Genomic DNA, 15,554 nt, shown 5'->3' with positions numbered 1-15,554 from the left:
AAGTATTTTCGTGAGGTGTGGAAACGACTGTATCATTTGCCTTAAAATACGCTTCTTGGACACTGGTGAATATTGCATAGATCTCAGATTTGCATGCATCTCATGTCTTTCAGACTACAGGTTGAGTAACAGTGATGTTGAGTAACAGATGACATCTCAGGTTCTCCTGTAGCCATATTTTAATGAAATCAGAGATACTTGGTAATGTTTCCTACCTATCTGTTCACTGTTTAACCTAGTTCTGAGATTCTTTGGAATGGAAAGTACTTACCATACTGTTTGCCTTTTAGACTATATTATTGTTATTTTTTATTATTATTATTGATTAGACAAACTTCTCGTTTGTGGCCCCCTTATTCTTCTTTTGCCACCCAAAATAAGTAGAGGTATTAGCTTTAATGATTCTGAAACAATAGATATGCAATATTGACCAGGTGCCAATCCATTAAGGTATTTTTAATTGATAATTTCCTACCTTTGACAATAGATATGCAATATTGACCAGGTGCCGATCCATTAAGGTATTTTTAGTTGATAATTTCCTACCTTTAGTCTTCACTTGTGAGTGAATAATCAACTGACTCCTTCCACCTTGGAAAAGATGTTTAAAAAATCTTACCGTTTTCATTACAAAATACTAGAGTAGAATGGTGCCATTTGCAACACAAGTTTCAGGCCAGAGAGGAAGGTACCCAACACCCAGAATCATTAAAAAATCCAGAACACAACTTTGCAAACAAATATATGTTTAATTGCATTGTATAATGGATTTACAGTTGTTAAATACATTATTTTACTGTATAATTTATCGTTCTTCCAGTTCCTTTAGCAGTTCATCAAAGTGAGTAATGTACCATTTAGCTTTCTCCTTCACTTGCTTTCTGATTACATTTCCTCCAAATCCAATGAAGCAGTCCTGGCAAAACAGAAAGAATGGGCACATGTATTATTGCAGTTCCATGTAAGGAATGGAGCTTCTTAGCAATTAAGTTTGGTTTTAAGATTGGTTTTTAAAATTATGATATTCCTCCCTGCCTCCTCCCCTATTTTGCTTTGCGTGTTCATTTTTCAAATTTATTCACAAGAACTTCATTAACATTTAATTTTGCACCACTTTGGTTATTAGAGTTTTGTTCCAATAGGAAAGTTGTGTCTCATAACTTCAAGATTGTTCAGATCTGAGATTTTACTGAAAATCTGATGTAAATGTGATGGAACATAAAGCCTTGCTATTCAAGAATGAGTTAACATTCAAACATGCATGCAGCATCTCACAATTATGCCATACTGTTTATCTTAACTCTGTTTACATCATCTGATAGATACCAAAAGTAAACATTAACCATGTCTTCAATCATTAACCAGGAACAATCATCATTTCTACATCTTAGAAAATCATCTGCAGTGAAAGTGCAGTGTTTAAAATTTCCACGGCTTCTTTTTTGCCTTCAGGTAGAAAGGATTCAGCAAATACTAAGCTGCTTTGGTCATGCACATATTTAACAGTAAGGGACCAGCTGTCATAACTCACATCAGCAGTAGCTCTCAGAGTTTGTTTCTGTGCATTTCCATACACTGGGATACCTGTCCCTCAGCATTGGCGAAGAAAGGGTATTGGGGTACTTCTACATAGAGAAAGGCACTAAAGGAGACATGGAATTAAGATTTCTCCTCTGTGGAATGACCATTTATAAAAGTTGTCTTTCTAATAATTTTTTTATTATTTCACCCTGTCAGGGCTGATATCTTCAAAGGTATCATCACTGTACAGTGAGATGAACCCTCTTGCTAGGCCAATATCAGGTAAATGTGCACCAGATCTGTGCCAGACCTTCACGCTAAGCATCATTAATTGGTGTTCAGAACCAGGACCTTGGTAGGGTAAGACCTCTGCACAGAAGCAAGCTCTTACTCTGGGGACGTGGAGGGGGAAGGCAGACATGGTAATACCAGCTTGATTTGAGACAGGTTGCTAGACTGTTACACAGTCCTGCTAGACCCTGCCAGCACCCTGGCTTAGAGGGTGACACCCTCACTGAGATTGTCTGAACTGAGAGAAATCAACCATTGCATGATGCAGGCTTTCTAGAGGAAAACTACCTGCACAGATCTCTTCTAGGCTGTGGGAAGTGCTAAAGATCTTCTGTGAAGTCCTATAAAGACTTCAAACTGCACTTTTTTTTTCCCCAAAGGGTTTCCTCAAAAGGAATTTAGCATTCCAGTTCTTTAATACTTACAGCAGGGGGACAGGCTTCCATGTCTGTAGCTCCATCTCCAATCATAACTACTTTCTTAAAGTGGAACTGTTCCTTCAGATGAGTAATAACCTTTCCTTTCCCTCCTGATTCAGCTGTTGGCTGTGTTTCATCAAATCCTGCGTATTCTCCTAGAACACAATGGAAGGACGAGTTAGACACATAGTGTATTTTCTTGTAAGTGAAGAAAGATATATGCCTATGGTCTTTACTTCAGAAAATGGCTAATTACATGCAGTCCTGTAAGCCTCACAATATCAGCATCCCAAAAAAGTAATTAGAAGGTAAGTGTAAAAACTAGGATTCTACCCAAGTCTTCAGAGGGGCTATTTTCAAAGAGCTGAAATGCTAAGACAAAAGTAGAAACCCAGTATGGGTAGCGTTACAGATCCATTCCTAGTCACTCTGGTCCAACCATTCTGGTATAAACATGTCAAAAGCAGCATCCAGTATGATGTATAGACCGTGTATGAAACACTGAGTAAGAAACAACTTCACTAACTACGGTTCTGCTTGATTACACTAGCTTAAAGTCCAGAGCAGCTCTACTAAAGTACATCGGTCTCCATACATACCTCAAAGTCACTGAAAGTGAAGTTTGCCTCTGAAAGCAGGTAAGTGTAATCAACTCTTTTAACTTGAAGGAGCAAGAGAAAATGAAACTCTGCTGTCAGCAACTGTAACATGTTTTACCTTTGGCACAGCTTGCAATTAAAAAGTAACTACAGCTCTTATTTCGTATGTCTGGAAAATGACCTGAACTCATGTTTTGGTAAGGTCTTGTAATTTTCCTACTTGGAGCTAGCTGGATTGGTAACAAGGCCATGTGGGCTGGACAGTATCTGTAGCCCAATGTCTCAGAGTTTGAACCAAAAAAGTGGCATTAATTAGCAGAGAAAAGAGACTTTAAGGGAATCTCACCATTAAAGTAAAACTTCAGCCTGTTGGCAAAGACATTTGCTGTTGGAATGTTCAGCTGCAAGGCCACATGCTCCACGATGCTCTGAAACCCCCCAGAGACCAAGAAGACCTGGACTCCTCGTTGATGAAGCCTGTTCACCAGCTCCCTGAGAAGAAAGAGCAGTCACCAAGTGTGAGTGCCTGGCAGCATCTAGGAATAACAAGAAAGTTAAAATACATCTTTCCTAAACAAGGCTGCCTGTGCTTTGTGTTATTCCAGTTTAGTCAGGATGCTGCTTTCCAGCTCCATCCATCTCTGCTGCCCAAAGCTTTTCCTTCTTTCCCTTGCAAGTTTGTGCATACACCTTGCTTGAAAAGAGCTGAACAAAACCATCACGTCTAGAGACAAACAGGTATTTAGTTGCATTAAACAAGCACTCCCTAGAAACGTTTTCTTTACACTTTCATACTGTTCACATTGAACAAATGAGAGCAGATCCAGTTCAGATTTTTTTCTGAAGTAAAACAACAGCAAGAAAATGAATCTATAATGCAGGAAAAAGTAGGGAATATGGGGGAGATACAGCCATTGCACCAAAATGCAAAAGTGGGCTGAAAAGTATGCAAAGTGCAAACATTTTCTAACTCAGAGTTGGTTCCCCAGACACTGGACGTCGATGCCATCTTTAGAAGAGGGCACCAGCTACAGAGAAGGAATCAAAAAAAGTAGTTTTCAGACCCAGTTAATGTCAACAGGGCTTGAAGGCAGTTAAAAGTTTTACGGGATTTGGCTCTAGAAGCAGAAGATCAGCATGCAGCAATGCTGAGCAGTAGAAGTGGTAGTAACAGCAAAAATGCTAAATACTAAAAAGCAAAGTGGAAGCTTAAAGCAGGCTAGACAGAAAAGGAGAAAAAAGGGAAGGAATGAAAAGGAAAATCATGTGATTCTAAACAAGGAAACAATGTTCTCTTTGTAGTTCCATCGAGCTATGCCTTCTACAGAAAAAGCTGAGCATGTGCTTTATTTCAAGGAGAAAATACAAGCACAATATCGTCTAAAACTACTGTATGTGCTTAAAATATTTTAGACTTGGACCTATGGCCAGGTTTTGTAGTAAAGAAATTATTTTCAATTGTTTGAAACAATTTGAATAGGAAAAAAACTTGTCCATTTAAATAGTTAATGTTTGTTCCAAACCCAAAGATGAATGAATGCACACATATATTTGTATTTCCCCGCAATGATTTTTTAATACTTTTTTTAGAGACTTCAGTACCGAACGGATAGCTCTGACCAATGGATCCCCTAAGCTGAGTCCAGGGGTGACTGCACACCGAAGTGTAAAAGAGGGGTAATATAATTGCAGAATAGACAAAGCCAGTAGTTCATACAGGGTATTAAATCTCCTCCCAGTTCCATCACCCATCAAAAACCAGGTGTGATTGAACAGATTATTTTCCATGCCCGTTTAATCCTTGAGCCAGAATTTGAGCTTGCCAGCCAAAATGCCTGTTGACACCTAAGACTGTTTTCTTTTTACATGGATGCTTAGCCACTTGACATGGACTCAGGCCATTATAAGCTCTTGATACAAGCTTTGTACACAAACAACATGGAAATGGAGCAGGAAGGCAATCTAAACCAGCTCTACGGTCTTACAGCCTCACTAATGTCACAGAATTTTGTTGACTTATGTCATGTGCAGAAGACTTTTTCGTTGGATCATTTGAAATTCTTCTTACCTTATTCCTGGTGTTAGTTGAGGTGGGTTGTCAGATATTAGTTTTTGCACTTGCTCATAGGAGGGACGTATAAGACCTAGTCGTGCCGTTAAAGCTGCTTTGAATGTCACAGTGCCACCCATAGCTCTGCGGGTCCTAAATTGTGATCCAAAGAAAACAAATCAGTGACACTTAACAAGTTGAGTTCTCCCGAGAACAGTTAGTTAAAGAAGAATGACAAGGAACAAGGTAAGATCTTGTCCATAGGTTCTAGGTTATACCTTATCTATGTTGTAAAGGAGAAGATTGGTACACTGAAAAGATTGGTAGCAACCACTGGCAGAAGATCTCCGCAGATCGGAGCTCTTGTGTGAACCAGTGAGGCAAAGGAAAACCGCTTTGTGAGTGCGTCAGAGCCACTGGGACCAGTATTCCTAAACTGGAGCCCAGGTGCTGTTCTCTGAAAGTGACAGAACTTTTCCTACAAGTTTCATTGGAAACATCATCGGCCTCAGAGAAGTGTTAAGAGAGTTGTCCCCTCTCCTCCATCTCGTAATAAGGTTTGCTAGTGCTTAGCCAGGTTTAATGGTGAGGGCTGACCTTAGTCTATTGAAGAAATTTACATTAGAGAATTTATGTCAGCATAGTTTTGTTGAGTGGCTTCACAATTCCAAAGTAATAATGAAGTAAGTTACTTCATTATGCATTAATTCCACTTCTTATTCCTAAAATCCTTTTTAAACTGTAATAGTCTCCTATGACAGAGTTGAATTAATCCCTATTGTAAATTCATTGTCACAGATTAACCTTATCCATGCTTATTTTTTACTACTATTCCTATGAAGTAAACAGCAAGTATACATACATCTCTGCAACGGCATCTCCGACTCCACAGAACTTTGCAAGCTCATCAATGCCTTCTTCCCTGATGACTGTACTGTCCACATCAAAGCATACTGCATCAGCATTGCGGAAGACTTCTTTCATCTCCAAGAGGGACGCCATCCTTTTAGGAACCTTCTTACTGTGAGGGAACAAGATAAAGTCTTTCTCTGAGTGACAGTACTGCACTCTGTCTTGAGCCATTGGCGCAACTGATCTGGTTCCTGCGAGTAGGGACGAGCACAGCCTGGTAGCCAGCTTTTATCAAAGAGTGTCAGCGGTGGTGGAGGTCTGGCTCGATTGCTGATTTGCTCTCTCCTGTTGCTGCCTACTGATGTTCAATTTACGTTACAGGTGGGCTGTGGAGCTCTGGTCAGTTGCTGATTTGCTCTCTGCAGGCTCAGCCCATTGATGTTCACACGGAGTTCAAGGTTGTAATACTTGGCATTTGCTGAACCATCAGACTGCCAACTGCTGTGTGGGATTTGCAGTTCTGTGTCTCATCTTGCCCTCATCACTCAAATGGATCTTGATTTCTCATCAGACCCAGTCTAGTGTGTCAAATTAGTTGCTCCAGGAGACAGTAAAAGACACCCAGCCCTTAAGGATTTGTTTGATCGCAGTAGACGTAACTATCTTAAATCTATCAGTGAGTCCCTTAATCATGAAGGTTTAGATCCTTTTCTAGGTCCTGATTAATATAAACTAAATATTCTCATCATCTATGAATGCATAGAAGATTTGGCCATTAGCATTGGGAATTAGTCTTTTATTAAACCCAATAAAGTCTTGGGCTTTGGGAACTTCACTCAACGCCCTAAGATACCACAACATCATGACACAACTTTTTCCGTTACAATGCGTGTCAAAAGTGCATTTTCTTCCCTTTTATATCTGTCCACTTAAAAGTGCTGTTGAGCACTACTTCTTCTGCAGATCAGAAGCACAAGGTGTTAATCTGGTCTTTTCTTACTCTACCCTACTCACCTTGTGCTTCACCCTTTCATAAGGGAATTCAGTGTGGACTTCACTATTTACCAATCCGTACATTTAGATACAAGTACAGATTTCTATCTATACCATTTCCCAAATTTTTGTAAAAGCTTTTGTTTGGTTGTCTCTTCTAATCTCCTAGACTTCTCTCAGGACATGTCTTGTGTAATTGGTCTGGATAGCAGGTTCTCTCTCTTTCTGGAATAGGGGAAAAAATACCATCAAACAGCATGTTATATATCTTCATCATGTTACATACCTTCATCTTTTGTTTTCCTCTCACTAAGCTAATCTATATTTCTCCTATATATCATGTGAATTTTGGTGGTGAGAAGTCTTACACAAGTTCTCACAAAACATTTTTTTTTGCCCTTTTTGGACAAACTTTTCACCCCTAGATACAAAAGACATCCAGTGAAGGTGGAGAAGATGATCAGTATGTGCCTTGCTGTGGAAAAGTACAAGAGCTGATCGGTACTGATGTAGCTCACTGCCAGACAGGAGTCATCCAGGGATCAGACGTGGTAAGCACCAGTGATGTTTACTGAGGTGACTTCTGTGTGCTCACTGAGAGATCACAGCTAAATAATTAATGGTCAAAGCAGGAGCAGGAACCTTTGGTTTTATTCCCACGACTAGTAACCATATGGTGAATATTGGGATACAAAAGGCTTTATGAAAAATTACCATAATCGCTGAAAAAAATGTGTAGAACACACACTCATCTTTTATCTGTTCATGTGTATAGAATAAAAAAGAATACTTCAGTCCTTCATTGAAAGGTAGAAGTCTGTATAAATGAAGCCACCAAACCTAAGCAGTGAAACCTGTTGTGAACAGCGAAGAGCTATATTTCTAAGAGAGAATCTCTGTTTAATAAACAGGTAGATATGAAATAGCAAGAAACAGAGAGAGCAAGTCACGTTAAAGGCAAACCTATCCAAAGGCAGCCATGAAACAGTACTGTTTGAGAGGGTCGTTCTAGCTATTTTTGAGTTTTTTGGTGTGAACACGCTACTATAGTAACCAAAGTGGGTTCACGGCTTTTGCATGAGGCCAAGAAGGTGACACAGTAGCTTCCTCAGTGCTCATCTGCATCGCAGGGGTGAGTGAGAATGGGAGAGCAGGTATCATCCAGCCCAAACTTCCCTCCTGTGCATTCGGTTTAAGTGTGGGAAGGTAGGACAGAGCTGGGCTCATCCTCCCCTGTGTGCCAGAAAGCAAAGGTGAGTGGGTACGCAGTAAAGAGGAGATATTCCGGAAAAGGGCTTTTACAGACTCCACTTCTGGGAAGAGCAGAAACAAGGACCGAGCCATAGTATGACAGGACTCTGCTCTTTGTGCATGAGAGCTGTTCCATGCACACACATATTGTAAACCTCTGGTCTAGCCTTAGAAGCATTGCTAAAGAATGATTTGCTGCAGACAGCACATGGTTTTTTATATTTTTCTATAAAGACTGGACTATACATATAAGAAATACAGTCATATGCCATCAGCGTGGCACATAAGAGAAACCTCTCTCTCTTAAGTGGCCACGGACATAAAAACTTCCCTCTGACAGACTGGTTCTGAGCTAAGGCTTGGCAGTGGGTGGACAAGTGACACGTGAATTCCAAGTTTACTTTGCGTTAGCCTTGACTTGACATTGGCTCCACTGCACTGTGTTTCCACAGTGGAAGATTTTGATTTTCTGAGCAGGAGGGCTTTGACTTTAGGGCAGGTCTTGACAGTCATTTGCTAGATATATTTGTGCAGTAGAATTAAAAAAGAAAAACATCCACTAACATTTTTTAAATGGCAGGGCATTAATTTTTTCCAGCCTACTGGAAATTACAAAGTCCACCAAAAATTCAGCCATGGGTTTGATGCCAATTTTAAAGATTTGCTCTACTGGACAAACTTGTTGCATCACTGTGGCGTGACATTTGCGTCACGGTGTTCCAACACTGATTCTTTATTATGCAAAGCCATTGCATTGCCTCATGCTAACCTGAGGCTGCACTGCAACATTACCACATTATGATGCAATGTCACTGTGTGGGGACACTGCACTGTGATGTGATTTCTCGGTGAGAACCTGAAATACATTTCTGGGTACATGTCTTCAACATTTTAGTCTCTCTGAGAAAAATGTTATCGCTAGAAACACACATTGGGAGCAGGAAGGAAGAGACATTAATTTTTCCTTCTCTCTGGTATCCACATTTCCCATACTCCTTTCTGGATGCTTCTTACAATGACGAGACCACCACTGTGGTGGACTTTGCACTTTGATGGACAAATAGACAAGTTAGAGGAAGAATTACGGATACCACTTGTGGTTGGAATTAACCCTGTCCTCTCTTTGTTCCATGCGATAACTCTTTCAAGAGAGTTTCAAGCTGTGGTTTATAGTGCCTAAAGATGACAAGTTTGAAGGGAAGAATTGCGTTTAGAAATGCAGAAACCATCAGTAGTTCCTGTTCTCCCTTGGCCTGTGACCTGCTGAAATCTTTCCACTTTCTGCTATAGCTGGGCACTGAGTCCTGGAAAACACAGACCTGGCTTTGGCTAATGTATTATCACACATGTTGGAGAACTTGCGATAAACCGTAAAATAGGGAAGCTTATACAGGAGCGAACAGGAGAACCTGTGAAGGAAGCTTCAGCTATTGCAGGGTGTCTTGCTGGCAGGAAAAGCAAATTTTAGGAGTTAAAGGTGGTTCATTTGGAGTGAAATAAGGTTGTTCTGCCCTTGTTGGCAGAGCTCCGGGGGTCACCATCAGGTCCAGAGGCTGGCAAATGCCATTCCAAATGGTGACATGCCAATTTCAGTAACTGGGGAATTTTTTTTCCCAGCCCTAAACATACATGAGAGCATAAGGCAAGGCTATCAGTGATTGAGTAGTGGGCAATGGGAATGGGGGAAAATACAAGCAGGAGAGGTTCTGCTCCTTCCCTTGTTTTCAAAATTTTCACTGCGCCATCCTGGCATGTCGTCCACCGGGAAGCTGCCTAGAATTCATCTCCGGGTAAGTGCGCATAGGAAATAAGGACAGACACAGTAGCTCATCCACAGGTAAGTGTTACTTGGAAACATGAGCAAAAAGAATCAAAGCAGTGTAAAACCTTTCTATGGACAAATCTCTAACAGCTGTAGTAAGGGAACAGCAATTTTTTATTCCAGACTGGTATAGGCCTCTGGCAGAGATTATTTACTTTGAAATATAGGGCATGTGATTGCTTAAATGCATCAATGTTTTAATGAGATAGTAAGAAAAAAGAAATTCACACAAATAATGAGTTCTGTCTCCGTATGAAAAACGTGGGTAGAAAATCTGATCTTTCTGCCACTGAATTTCAGATAGGTAATCTATTCCTATCCTATTATTTGCATGCTGGAAAAGCAAACGTTTCAACAGGTCTGATAATAAAATATTGTGGGGAAAAGCTGAAAAGAATGGAGGAGAGAAGAAACAATGGGCAAAGAAGCGACTGGAGAAGACATAACAGTGATGGAGAGAGTAGGGTGAAACTTGAGATAAAGATGGAGAAAAAGGAAATCACAAAGGAAAAGTGGAATTCCCATGAGATCTCCTTGCCTCCAGACTATGAAGTACTTCATCAGGCCATTTGGGAAAAAAAGTGGCATTTCCACAAGAAATAGTTGTGTTTCATAACAGAGAGGGTGGAGTCACAGAAGCAAGCACAGGAATTATGTAAGACCACATGTCAAAGGAAAACAACTGAAATCTTTTCTGTTTGCTGACCCTTCAAAGAAGGACACTTACTGCACTGTGAAAAACAGAAACATCTGCAGTATCTGCTACATGTAATGCAAAAGGAACAAGTAAATGGTACTCAGAACTCCAGGTGTTCTGGGGCTGGTATATTTTGATGAGATCTTGACGAGATCTCAAAATCTTCATTGTGACTAGACTTCACTTATTACCGTATTTCAGCTTTCAGAAGTACTGCCATGCTGCTACTTTGCATTATGTTCACATTTATTGCTGTGAAAAAATGAAGATTAAAAGATTCTTAATGAAATATTACCTAAAATATCTTTTTAAACAGATCACTCAGGAATATCCTAGTTTGCAAACAGTTTCTGTGTTTCTCATTCTGATCCACTTTAACAAGGTGAGAGTGAGGACTTCACTGAGATACATTCCCGCAGCAGAGTAACATTGCATTGAACATGCAGTGAGATTAACAGAAATGCAACCATATTAAACTGTTTCTGTTGCATTGAAGGGAAACTGCTGCTTAGAGAAAGGGATTTGGAGAAAAAAGTTCTTGAAACTTTTCTCAGGACCTGTTCCCACTACAGGAGTGGTCCTGCTCAGGAGTGTTTCCATGGTTTTAGTTTAAACAAATCACTTAATCCTCATTGTTTCCAGTCCTATGTCTGTAAAATGGGAATAATATAGTGATACAGCTTTTCTATGCTGAGGTTTAATTCTCAGTATTAGCAATATGTTTTGAAAGCTTTAGAGGAAAGGGGATACATTTAAGCAGATTAGTTATATTTCAGCAAACTGTGGCTGTTGTTTATAGTACTACTGTTTAAAAGTTCAACCCATCCATCCATAATTGTGAGTTTCTGTGGTTTTCAGTGTGAGAATAGGAAGATTGAGTCCTTAACCTCACTAAGTTTGCCTCACACTTCCTGGTTTTCTGTTCGGTTTTTAAACGTAGTAATACAAACTTGTATGCAAGTCAAGAGATGAATTGTTTGCAGCTATACACTAATACCTGAACAGCAGTGCCTAACAGTGAATTTATTTAAGCACCTTTTAAAAAGTAGTTGAAAAGGGGTAGAAGGAACCTGACGGATGTTGACATACACTTCCCAACTCTCCAATCCCCTCTTGCCTGTCCTGACAAAATGATGATGCTTCCCCCCTGCATGATTGCATCATTCATTCATGCTGCTGTTATAAAACAGGCACCACACTGCTGCTGCATCTTGCAGGGCAGCACAGTCACAGCCCGAGCAGAAGATACTCTTCATTTTCTATGCTAGAAAAATATGGTAAGTGTTATGGATCTGATACACCAAACGCCAACCCCTTCCAAACTGAGAGAAAAAAACGTTCCCAGCGACTTACAGTATTGTACTGGCCGTGGCTGTTGCTGCTGCGGCAAACCTCTTGGCTGCACAAGGAAAGAAGGGATCAGCCGAGACCTTCAGTCACATAAATACAACGGCACGGGTGATCTGGAAGAAAGCTGCATTTTGTAAATCACTCTTTTATAATCTGCTGAGTAAGCCAGCCTGGATGTTTTTTTTAAGTGGTTGCACACATGTAACGAGAGAAGTCCAGCTGTTCGCTGACAGGCGTAGGGAAGAGAGGTGTAACCTTGCCTACGTCGGGGGAGGAGCCGCTCGGGCCCAGCTCGGGACGCTCCCAGCTTGGGTAGGCACCGCTTGGCTGGGAGCAGACCCAGCTTCCAAGGGAGCTTCCAAGGGAGCTTGCTCGCCCGCCAGCCAGCCTGTGCCACGGGCATGGAGAACAAGACAGGTCTTGGCAAACTCGCCTTGCTCCACGCAGAGCGCCAGCGCGGGAGGGCGAGGGACGAGAGCCGAGGAAGGGCTCTGACAAGCAGCAGTCAGGAGTTTCTCTTGGCGCGAAACCAGAGGCGAGGCAGGGACACTGTTTTCTTTCACTGTGGATGAGATGAAAGGTTTTGTGAGTTAAGATTGCAAACTTGTATTCTGGCTTAAGCTGTTACTTGGTGCCATCAGTGTGCAGTGTTACGCACACAAAAAAAATCAAAATTCATCAAAAGCTTTGAAGGCAAAATTAAAACTTCTGTTTTGTTTCCCCAAATGCAATGTTGTCAAAAGCAGTGGAAAAATTGCAAAACCTGTCTGTGCTCATGTTCTGGCATCCCACTGAGAGCTTCCCTCAGACGTGACTGTGGACATTGGTTAGGAAGCGGGAGGCTGCCAACCCAGAACTGTGAAGCTGGTTGTTTGGTTCAAGGTCAAGTCAGATTTAGCTGATTTAGCTTCTTTCATTCACTTGTGATAGGAGTCTTATGACCACTACCTGTCTTGACAGACTGTTCTGCACCACTGAATGCATGATCTTTTTTGCAATTCTGGCAGTATTACCCCTCAAGATTACATGCATTAATTAAAATCAATAGCCTTATGTGCCTCTCCTCCCATGTTTTCCTTTATGTTTTTTCAGAAGTTCTCAGTACATGACCATTTGTCAACATGAGCATCTATTAGTAACTTCTTGTGTCAGGAAAAGCTGGTATCAAGCCCCTTCGCTGCAAAACCGGTGACATGGTTCGCTGTTCAGTCTGGTCCTGTTTGTTAGTTTTATTGTGGCAGGACAGTATGTTTTTAAAACAGATTTAGAAATCATTTCTGTGAATAAGGTTAAAAGAAAACAGATCTTGATAAAGATGAAAGAAAACTTTTACTGAGAATCTCAGAAGTTTTTTGCCAAGATAAGCAGTGCATGATTTGACTAAGAGAATTGCTGCTGAATATTTCATGAAGGATATTTCCTTTATTTGGCTTAGTTTAACAGACACGTTGGTTGTAATTCAGTTAAATATCTTGATTCTAATCTGGTGTAATTTCTTGTAAATCCATTGATTTCAAAGGACAATTTAGGCCTCGTAAGCATCTGCCCTGTATTTTTACTATGCATTAAAAACAAATATGCAGAACAGTTCAACAACTACAGTTAAGACTGAAAAATGTAGAAAAGCTTGTCCTGATGTCTGAAAACTGCTGCAAAATGGGGATTTAATGTGAAAATGCTAATGACAAATGTTACTATACCATAAAATAACTATCTTCAGACATGTCATCCAGGAAAGAAACACAGAGAGTTCTGCCTGGAAGCTTTAAGAGGATGTTGAGGGGCAAGAAGCACAGCTCACGTGGACCTGTGACTATCGACACAAGCACAGCACCTAACTCCTGTATGTGACTACGAAACCTCTCCATTTGTACAAAAAGTGGAGACCACCTACATGAAGGACTAGAATGTCTTTGAAAATGGCTTTACGTTTTTTTCAAAAAAACCCATCCAAAATTCAAACTAAAATTTGCCAGGATGATTGCTTTATTTTCTCACAGTAATAATTCCCCTCACAAACTTCAACCTGCTTGGGGAATGGCCATATCACTGTCAGCAGCCAGCCCCACACGTCGCAGGTGTTTAGGACAGGTAATTCCTGCCTTTCCATGGGACATCACCATGTCACACGGGGGTCACAGAACAGCAGCAAGGAAAACATAAAATACAACGTGCCCGCTGGTATGCGTATGGGTTTGACAAGGCTGCCCTCTGCTGAGAACAGCCCCGAGAGAGAGGATCAAGGCAAAAAAATTACAAACCAGAGAAGCAAGAATAACAAACGTGTGACCTGGGGGATACAGAATCCAGGGCAGAGCTGGGGATTCAGGTGTTTTAACCGGGCATTGCATCTAGGCACCTCAAATATTAGCACTGCAGCCTCTCAGGGCTGGGTTGGCATGTTCTGTTTTGTTATGGTTTCAGAAGGCCAGTAGTATCCCAACAAAAGTGAAGACTAAACATTAACAGAGTTCCAGAGCCAATTACGAAATGCCAAGTGTAATTTCCTGCATTTTGCAATGTTTAATGTTTATTTCTAATGATTACGGTAAGAGAACAGAAAGCCCAACCACTGTATAAAGAGTCAGCATTAAAATATTTCACAAGACATATGCACTGCTCAGGTAAACAAAAGGGCTCCAAACTCGTGTTGTATTCTATTCAAACACCAACTCCATCTAAAACGTTTAAAAACCAGAAACCCAAGCATATTAGCAGCTGTCCCCTGCAGATCTGCCAAGTCAGACTGACAGGCCATGCACAGAGGTCCTCCTGCGCAGCATGGCGTTTTGCCTGGAAACCTGAGATCCTCACCCAAAGCAGCAGAGCAGATTCCGAGCAGGTGCCATAGCCTACTGCCAAAACTGATGAAGCTGTGGGTCTGCCCTGACACTTGACACTGTTTCAGTCAAGCTCCCCGAAAATGCTTGTGCAACAAAATTGTACCCAACAGCCCATTGCACTGCTGCTCAGTGCCACTACAGTGGGTTGCCGAAGCCCGGCGTCCAGGGCTGCATCTAGGGCTCCTTGCTGCAAAGAGTGGGACGGAGTGGGGGAGATTTACCCTGTGCCATCCTCATGCCCGGTGGATGAGCGTTGGGGGAGGCCGTCTTTCTTCTCTGTACCAAATACTGATGAAATCCCGGTCTCCGGGCCAATTGTCCCTGTTTGCTGGGGGTTAGCACCCTCCGGAGCAGATGGGCTGCAGGAACACCAAAAACCGCTTGGCCTGGATCTCACTGGCACACCTCTGCAGCCACGGGCCATGATTATTCTGGGGGCGGGCATCTTCCTTACAAAATACTTGAAATAACAAAAGGATTGTGTCACGCCTGGTACTGCCAGCTGCTCAGATGTAGCAGATGGGTGTTTGGGGGTACAAGCCCAGATGGGGCAACGTGGGAGCCAAACTTGGTGCAACCTGTGCCCACGGTGTATGTAAGGAACCATGGCAGTAGCTCTCTTCTCAAGCTCCTCTCAAGAGAAATTGTCAATTGTCCTCCATTTCAGAGCCCAAAGCCAGTTAAGACGCAAATGTTTCACAGCCTCAAGGACTGGGCCCTGACAGGCCACGTAGGCCAAACGCTTCTGGCATCCATCAAGGTTGCCTTGGCTTCAACAATATTTCTGGTTTTCTTCCACAGGCCTCACGGGAAGCCTCTGCGTGGCCTTGGGAGAGATCGTCCCCTGTGCCTAAAAAGCCTTGTGA

At 41.6% G+C, this 15,554-nt stretch overlaps 1 protein-coding gene across 2 annotated transcripts; it reads right to left on the bottom strand.

Annotated features, from left to right (window-relative positions):
- Nucleotides 1-729: 729 nt before the first annotated feature.
- On the bottom strand, nucleotides 730-12,060 carry PSPH (phosphoserine phosphatase). Of its 2 annotated transcripts, XM_009583009.1 has the most exons (6): nucleotides 11,849-12,060; nucleotides 5,743-5,901; nucleotides 4,899-5,033; nucleotides 3,177-3,322; nucleotides 2,238-2,386; nucleotides 730-916 (listed from the first exon to the last, which is right to left on the bottom strand). In XM_009583009.1, the coding sequence occupies exons 2-6, from the start codon at nucleotides 5,880-5,882 to the stop codon at nucleotides 806-808; spliced, it is 681 nt and encodes a 226-aa protein (XP_009581304.1). In that variant the 5' UTR covers nucleotides 5,883-5,901; nucleotides 11,849-12,060; the 3' UTR covers nucleotides 730-805. The 2 variants fall into 2 exon arrangements, with proteins under 2 accessions (XP_009581304.1, XP_009581303.1); XM_009583008.1 differs by lacking the exon at nucleotides 11,849-12,060 and having other exon boundaries at nucleotides 5,743-6,068.
- Nucleotides 12,061-15,554: the final 3,494 nt, after the last annotated feature.

The sequence above is a fragment of the Fulmarus glacialis genome, unplaced genomic scaffold (genome assembly GCF_000690835.1).
Source record: "Fulmarus glacialis isolate BGI_N327 unplaced genomic scaffold, ASM69083v1 scaffold39438, whole genome shotgun sequence".
NCBI lineage: Eukaryota > Metazoa > Chordata > Aves > Procellariiformes > Procellariidae > Fulmarus > Fulmarus glacialis.
Note: the sequence above shows the minus strand (reverse complement) of the source record. Positions and strands in the feature narration are given on the sequence as shown.

Excerpts from the sequence above, each read along its gene's own strand:
- PSPH (XM_009583008.1), bottom strand. The coding sequence starts at position 5,963 with ATGGCTCAAGACAGAGTGCAGTACTGTCACTCAGAGAAAGACTTTATC. Across the intron at positions 3,323-4,898 it reads CAACTAACACCAGGAATAAG|GGAGCTGGTGAACAGGCTTC; the intron begins GTAAGAAGAATT and ends CTTTCTTCTCAG. Across the intron at positions 2,387-3,176 it reads GCTGAAGTTTTACTTTAATG|GAGAATACGCAGGATTTGAT; the intron begins GTGAGATTCCCT and ends ATTGTGTTCTAG.